Raw genomic sequence first — 8,377 nt, 5'->3', positions numbered from 1 at the left:
GAAACAAACAAAACACCAAATACTAAAGAGACATGTGAAGTATATCTCTTATTGTGCTGCTGTTGGCTCGGGCAGAGTTAACCTTCTTCATAGTAGTTGGTATGGGGCTGTGTTTTGGATTTGTGCTGGAAACAGTGTTGATCACACAGGGATGTTTTTGTTACAGCTGAGCAGTGGCTACACAGAGCTAAGGCCTTTTCTGTGCCTTTACCCCACCTCACCAGTGAGCAGGATGGGGGCCCACAAGGAGCTGGGAGGGGGCACAGCCTGGACAGCTGACCCCAACTGACCTAAGGGATGCTCCATACCACAGGACATCACGCACAGCATGTAAAGCAGAGGAAAGAAGAGAGAAGGGGAGGACATTCAGAGTGATGGTGTTTGCCTTCCCAAGTCATTACATGTGATGGGGCCCTGCTATCCTGGAGGTGACTGAACAAACACCTGCCTGTCCATGGGACTGTGAATGAATTCCTTGTTTTGCTTTGCTTCAGCGCATGTGGCTTTTGCTTTACCTGTTAAACTGTCTTTATCTCAAGCCACAAGTTTTCTCATTTTTACTCTTCCCATTCTCTCCCCCATCCCAATGGAGGGCAGTGAGCAATAATAATGAACTGTGTGGGACTGAGTTGCCAGTTGGAGTTAAACCATGACAATACATCAGGGTGCTCTGGCTATCAGAGACACCAGTGCAAGTGTCTCCCAAACACATTCATTCTAGGCAGGTCTTCATTTGCCAGTAGGTAAGAGGTTGCTCATAATTCATTGTAACATAAATTTCTGGGGATTTGGCTCATCCTGAAGCAGACATTTAAAAAGTCAGATCAACCCTAGAAGTACTTTTTAGAAGGACTTTACCTTGGAACAGCTTGAAGGATATTAGTCATTGAAAAGACTAAATCTTGGACAAACTCCACATTCCAGATTACCATGTGAAAATATAACATTTTAAACAAACATTTTAATGTAAGCAAACATCCAATTCACCCTTGTTAGCAAGCACAGAATGACTTAATTTCTATTTTTTTCAAATACCAGCCAAGTTCTAAGTTAGGATCAGCAAACATGATACAGATTATATTCTCCTGACATCTTGTTGCCTTGCATTTCAGGAGGACTTAGAAGAGATAATTCGCCTCTTACCTAATCACAAAGTCATTCTGTGATCAAGATAATTTTTAAAGGTGTCTGATTAAGGACCTCAGGGTTCAACCACAAAAGAATTAATTTAAGATCTGTCACTCAGAAAATTCACTTTTAGCTTAGGTCTTATTTTCCTATCAAGGTTTTAGTATCCAGGCTACTCCTTTCCCTTCCACCTTGTATTTTTAATGACTTGTCTGCTTCTTGTTACATTTCCTTTACCATGTATACAAAGGCATCACAGTGAGATAACACCAAATATTTTGTGAAAATATATTAAAAACATATTAAAAATAAATTCCCACATACTCCCAGGGCTTTCATGATGTGTTTTTGTCATGACCTGGAGCAGAAGAGGGGCACCCTTCTTTTAAAATAGGTGTTAAACCAGAGACATGAGCTAAACTCAGACCTTCAGGTGACACAGACACCAGAGTAGTGTAACATTTTACTTTAGCTGGGGATTTACACGCATAATGTAGTTTTATGGCATTTTCTTGAATTACAGCAGATTTTCATCATCGAGACAAATAATTTTCACTTTTGTTATTTATTTGTTAAATCATCTCTGAGGGATGTCTTTTAGCAGGTTCTGAACTGCTGTGGTCCTGCTCGGGGATATGTATTGATCTGGGAATTCATTTATTGACTATCTACTTTATTGCCAAATAATCTGTTTGCTTGTCCTCATCTACTTTAGATTCTGGAAGCAGTGTGGAAATTTCACACACTGCCCATTACACTGATGGAAAATATTGATATGCTAATTGTCCAGGAGGTGATCAGAAGACCAGGGAACAGCATAACCACCTTGCTGCTCTGCATGCTGCCTAGGATTACTTATTTTGAAATCTTTGGCTGAAAATGTTGACATGTTAGGTAATGAATAAAAGTCACATCATAGAATCATAAAATGGTCTGGGTTAGAAGGAACCTTAAAGATCATCATCAAAGAAAATTTTTTTTGAAAACTTTATGAATTACAAAAAACCCCACAAAACCACCTGCAAATGCAGTGGGTTTCCAGTAAGTACCTCCAGAAAACAAAAGTATTCAGAAGGTTAAGTATAATAAACCTGTGACCTGAATGGTGAGGGGTGCGGGGTGTGGGAGCTTGCAAACAAGAATGTTATTTGGCTTTGTAGCTAGAGAACTGTAACTACAGAACTGCCTAATTTAAAGGTATATTTATGAATACGTAAAATGGAAAGGATGCCATTTTTTTTGCAGGTGCCCCTACTTTGCAGTTGAATGTGCTTGTGTATCTCCCTCCCCACAGAGTAGGATGAAAAAGTAAAACAAGAGTCAGAACTTTCTACCAGCATTTCTTATTTTTGAACTTTGTCCTTTGTAACAGGGTAGGTGGAACTCAAAATTTGCTTGGCTTGAGCAAGGAATCTGGGGATCCAGTCCCTAAAAGGGGCTGACAAGAAACCTGGAGAGGAGCTTTTATCAGGGTCATGTAGGGATAGGACAAAGGGAAATTTAGATGAGATCTCAGGCAGAAGTTCTTCATCCCCTGTGAGGGTGGTGAGGCCCTGGCACAGGTTGCCCAGAGAAGCTGTGGCTGCCCCATCCCTGGCAGTGTTTGCAGCCAGGCTGGATGGGGCTTGGAGCAACCTGGTCTAGCGGAAGGTGTCCCTACCCGTGGCCATGGGGGTTGGAACTGGATGAGCTTTAAGGCCCCTTCCAACTCAAGCTGTTCTGTGATTCCTGAAGCTACAGCCTGTCTGCAGGGGTGCAGCCCTGACCCTAACTCTTCCGGCAGCCACTCAAGGCCTCCTGCTTGCTATTGCACATCAACTTCGTTGTGTGACATGCTGATGCCACCACAACCCACCACCATCCTCAAAACTGGCTGTCGGTGCCTGATTGGCAAAAGATGCGACAAAGAGGAGGCAGCTCTCCGTGGCTTTTCCCGGTGCGTGTGCGGGCAGCGAGGCCTGCAGCCCCCGCAGGATCTCTGGGCCGGCTCCCGGGGCCTACCCCCGCGTCGACCACGCAGCGCGGTCCAGGTCCAGACCCAGCCTCGGGGAGCGCCGACCCGGCGGCAGCAGACGTCCACGGCCGTGTTGCGGGGCGGGGCGGCGGCGGGCACCGCCCTCGGTCCCTCCCCCGGCCTCCCACCGCCCATCGGCCTCAAGCTCCGTCGGGGACGGACTGGCGAAACGGAGGACTTCCGAAGTTTGTGGAGCAGCCGGCGAGGGGGCCATGTGGCTGCTCTGGCTGTTGCTGGGTTCGGCGGGTGAGTGCGGGCGGTGGCGGCAGCCCGGGAGCGGCGGCGGGGGCGTGCTCCGCTCGGCGGAGGAGGGCTCCGGGCCTCCCTCCCTCCCTTCTCCCGCCTCCCCTCGGCGGCTCGCTACGAGCAGGGCCGGGGGCGCCGCCGACCTCCCCTCCCCTTCCCATGGCTGCTCTCCCCTCCCACGGCGGGCCGGACGCGGGGCTCGCTGGGTGGGCCGGGTCTGGCCGTGGCGGGCGGAGACCCTCCACTCCCTCCCCTCAGGGCGGTCTCGGGGCTCCCGCTGTGGGGTGTGTGGGGCAAGAGTGGGGCGAGGCACCCGGCGGGAAGGTTCCGGTGCTTCTGGGCCAAGCTTGGGCATCAAAGCTGGCAAGGGGCTGCGGCCCCGCTGGTACAGCCCGGGCCGGCCGATGCGGGCCCGCTTCTCTTTGCCGAGGCCTTCCCTTGGTGGAGGAGGTAGGGGCGGGCTCGGGCAGACACACCGCCGGGGTCTGTGCACCGAAGGGAAGAGCTCGGGTCCTGCTTGGCTTTACTTGGCGTCTTCACGGGGCATTTCCTACTTTTTGTTAATTCTCATCTTGTAGAAACTATTCCCCCCGCCCCGGTCGGCATATGTCTGTCAAAGCCGGCGAGTTGATGATGTTTTGTGCAGCTTTGCTGCAGGTGTGAATTATTTCTGCAACACGATCTTAGCGGGCGCCTTTCCAGGCAGTGTAAGTAGCCTGGCTGCATGCTGCTGGGACTGCTTCCGAATCGCGATGGAGTGATGACATGCAGTGGGTACAACCGATTATCAAGTTCCATTTCTTTCTTCTTTTTCGAAGAGTGTTTGTTGTCATGAGGAGATGACAAGTTTCATAGCTTCAGTGGTAAAAGTTTGTTTCTAGTGTGTAGATGGATAGGAAGGAAGAGAAGCGCAATAGGACTTGTGCTGTTTTGAAATTAACTAACTGCAAACCAAAGCAGCAACGTGTAAGTCTTGTGTAGGTTTGTCTCTTTGCAACACTGCTGCAGCAGTTCCTTCTTTCGGAAAGCTTCAGGCCCAGCTCAGGTTTGTTTATCTGGATTGTGTTGCCTTCTTCCTGATTAATTTGCATTTACTACTGCCAAAACTTTACCTCATTATTCATAGCAAGGTGTAGTTTCCATGTGTTGCATGTATTTGCTTGTAATATCACCCTTAGATTCACATGGACGGTTCCATGCTGCAAGATACTGATCTTCACATGAGAAGGTTTCCCAGCCACCCACACTGGTGTTCCTGCTCCACCTTGGCCTGGGGGCAGTGACCAAGAAGACCTGTTTCTCATCTGGAAGTCAGTACTTCAGCTTTTTGACTGCAAGTTGCTCCTCTTGCACAAGAGTTACCCTGCAGTTATTTAACGGGAGGCTCTGGCTTATTTTGGGGCAGATTCAAAGAGCTTTTCAAGGCCATTAGGTTTGGGTTTTTTTTTTTTGGTTTTTTTTTGTTTTGTTTTGGTTTGGTTTGGGTTTTTTTGGTTTTTTTTGTTTTTTTTTTTTTTTTAATTCTGGTTTTCTTTTGAAGAATAAAGTATGGGATCTTTGGGGATTTCTTTTTTTAAATGTTGCTTCCTTTGTATATTTTGGCAGCCCTGCAAGCCTCCCATAGGACAAATTAGCTTGTCTCTGCCTGGACTTCGCTCTGTTTTGAATTTTAATTCTAATAACTCCTCAAAATATTTCTTTTCCTGATGAATCTTTTTTTGGGTACAGATGGGAAACCTTGAAACCCTGGGGATTGATTTCAGCTAGTAGAAAATAACCGCTGTGTAGTTTCTCTGTGTTTAAACAGGTCTGCTAGGTGCAGAAGTCTTGTGTTGTGTTGGTGAAGGTTCAGAAGGCAAAGTATTGATCTTTTGTTTCCATCTTTATTCCTAATATTATTATTGCATCAATTAGTGCTTTTGATTCTGAAAGACTTTATCTGCACGGGAAGGGTTTTATCTTGTGATATATAGTGTGAAATTATAGTTCAAGGCCAGGTTGGATGGGAGATGAGCTATAATGGGGATAAAAAAATTCTAATGGATACTGGGAATGGCTTTAAGCTGACAGAGGGGAGATTTAAATTAGATATTAGGAAGAAGTTCTTCCCTGTGAGAGTGGTGAGGCCCTGGCACAGGTTGCCCAGAGAAGCTGTGACTGCCCCATCCCTGGCAGTGTTCAAGGCCAGGCTGAACTGGGCTTGGAGCAACCTGATCTAGTGGAAGGTGTCCCTGCCTGTGACAGGGTTGGAACAGGATGAGCTTTAAGGTCCTTTGCAACCCAGAACAGTCTTTGATTCTATAATTCTGGTTTGATTTCAGTTTGTAATTGCGACTGATAATCAATCAGAAAGAGACTATTGATCTGAAGCTTTATCTTGAGCTCCCTGATACGCTGACTTTCCTTTTCCAGTTCCCATCTCATTTCAGGTCTCCTCAAGGTCTTGGGTATGTGCACACCCAGTCTCTTTCACCAGCAAGTGCCCACGCAGATGAAAGCAGGTTGTGCCCAGTGCTGATCCACTCCTCCTGCCCTGCCTGTGCCATCCTCTGACCCAGTTCCCAGTGGTTCCCAGTTCATTTGGCTCAGTGTCAGCCCAGGATTTCCTGGACGTAGCTTAGGTCCTGCAAGGATTCCAATTACCCGCTTAGGCTGTAACGACATTATTAAATAAGTTAATGTGGAAGAAGGTTTGTAAGTTAGAAAACATACATCTATGTTTATCATCTTCCACAGTTTGAATTACTTCAATAATAAATGCTGATCTACACACAGTTATAGCGAGTCTAGGGAAGGATTGCTTCAGAGAGCTTCAAGTACATTGTAGCTGAATAAACCTATGAAATGTAAACAGTCCCTAAAAGAAAAATGGACTCTCTGCAATTCTGATTATCACTGTGCTTTACCTTCTATTCAAGAAAACCTGAATCTACTGAATGTATTTGAATACAGATTTATGTATTTTTTTTCTTCAACCCGTATATCCTCCATTCAGGAGTGAAATGATGGCAGGAGTCACAAATATTTAGCTAAATGAACTGCTTTTTAAAAGTATGATTGCAAAGTGAGTGGAAAAGGAAGACTATTTTCTTATGAGAAGTACAAAACTTTCTGTTTGAATTATGGAGTAGGTCTTAAAAATAACAGCTTTCAACTGGCTGGAGAGTCAAAGTGCGGTCAGTGCAGCACTGGAATTCCTGAGTGTGGTCCCCAAGATATCACAGCTCAGTGGAAGGACCTTTAAGCCAGTGGGCAAGGCAGCCACCAAGTTTCTACTTCCCCCCCGCCCCCCCACCGCCTCCCGGAGGGATGGGAAGGAGAATCGAAAGAATGTAACTCCCATGGGTTGAGATAAAAACAGTCCAGTAACTAAGGTATAACACAAATCACTACTGCTACCACCAATAATAATAATGATAAGAGAAATAACAAAAGAAGAGAATATGATACCACCTGCTGAAAACGAGCCCGACAGAGCAGTGTGTGCCCTTCTGGGTAACTCCCAGTTACATCCCCGGGCATGACGTGCTGTGGTACGGAATACATCTTTGGCTAGTTTGGGTCAGGTGCCCTGTCTCTGCGTCCTCCTGGCTTCCCCTCCTCCCTGGCAGAGCATGAGACTCACAAAGTCCTTGGTCAGGGTAAACATTCTGACCAGTAACTGAAAACATCGGCTTTATCAGTATTATTCCCAGGCCGAAAGTCAAAACCACAGCACTGCACCAGCTACTAAGAAGGAGAAAAAGTGACTGCTGCTGCTGAACCCAAGACACATTGCCGTGTTCATCTGCATTGTGTAATGTCTGCTAGCTGAAAACTTCCACGTGCTACTAATGAAGCAGTATTTCCTTACATGGGACTTCATTTGTACTAACATTCAGAGATACTGCTTTTAGTGGAGGTTTTCAGGCAAAGACATTTTACATACTGCATGGAAGAGCACTACTGAGCGTTGACCTGCTCTACTGTGCAAGCAGAGAACAAGAAAGCCACTCACTACTTGGAGAACTGCATCTGTCCTGTTTATACTGTAGGTCTATTTTGTACTTTTGATGCAATCTTCTGAAAAACTTTTAAACTGGGTCTAGTGCTCTATAACCAGTGTTTATCTCTCTCGGCACACAAGCCAGCAGTGGGCTAGTGTAGCACATCAGTGTGTTGGTAATGGATGAGGATTCTTGTAGTGCCTTTGGCAAGTCAAGAAACTTCCAATGTGGCAAAGTAGTGGGAGAAATAGGTGATACACAACTAGCCAACTATGTCCTGGGCTGCACGACCAGCAGGTTGAGGGAAAAGATTCTCCCCCTGTGCTCTGGTGAGAACCCCCTTCAGTCCTGCGTCCAGCTCTGGGGCCCCCAACACAAGAGGGATGTAGAGCTGTTGGAGCGGGTCCAGAGGAGGCCACAGAGATGCTCCGAGGACTGAAGCACCTCTGCTATGGTGACAGGCTGAGAGAGTTGGATTTGTTCAGCCTGGAGAAGAGAAGGCTCCAGGGAAACCTTAGAGCAGCTTCCAGTGCCTGAAGGGGCGACAAGAAGTCTGGAGAGGGGCTTTTGAGAGGGATCTGTAGTGATAGGAAAAAAAGGAAATGAGTTTAAACTGACTTAAAACTGATTAGACATTAAGAAGAAGTTCTTCCCTGTGAGGGTGGTGAGACACTGACACAAGTTGCCCAGAGAAGCTGTGGCTGCCCCATCCCTGGCAATGTTCAAGGCCAGGTTGGACGGGGCTTGTAGCAACCTAGTCTAGTAGAAGGTGTCCCTGCCCATGGCAGGAGTTGGAACTGGATGAATCATAGAATCATAGAATAGTTAGGGTTGGAAAGGACCTTAAGATCATCTAGTTCCAACACCCCTGCCATGGGCAGGGACACCCCACACTAAACCATGCCACCCAAGGCCTCATCCAACCTGGCCTTGAACACCACCAAGGATGGAGCATTCACAACCTCCCTGGGCAACCCATTCCAGTGCCTCACCACCCTCTCAG

General features: G+C 46.8%; 1 protein-coding gene across 1 annotated transcript in view; it reads left to right on the top strand.

Annotated features, from left to right (window-relative positions):
• Positions 1-3,354: 3,354 nt before the first annotated feature.
• LDLRAD3 (low density lipoprotein receptor class A domain containing 3) overlaps positions 3,355-8,377 on the top strand; it is a gene marked incomplete at both ends in the record, with an annotated part of 88,802 nt that continues 83,779 nt past the window's right edge. Inside the window, one exon of the mRNA XM_080619026.1 lies at positions 3,355-3,388. Within this exon, the coding sequence (XP_080475152.1) occupies positions 3,355-3,388 (34 nt within the window). The remainder of the gene's footprint in view (positions 3,389-8,377) is intronic.

Source organism: Psittacula echo, assembly GCF_963264785.1.
Source record: "Psittacula echo genome assembly, chromosome: 5".
NCBI classification, from domain to species: Eukaryota; Metazoa; Chordata; class Aves; order Psittaciformes; family Psittacidae; genus Psittacula; species Psittacula echo.
The sequence above is the reverse complement of the archived record's forward strand: the minus strand, read 5'-3'. Positions and strand labels throughout refer to the sequence as shown.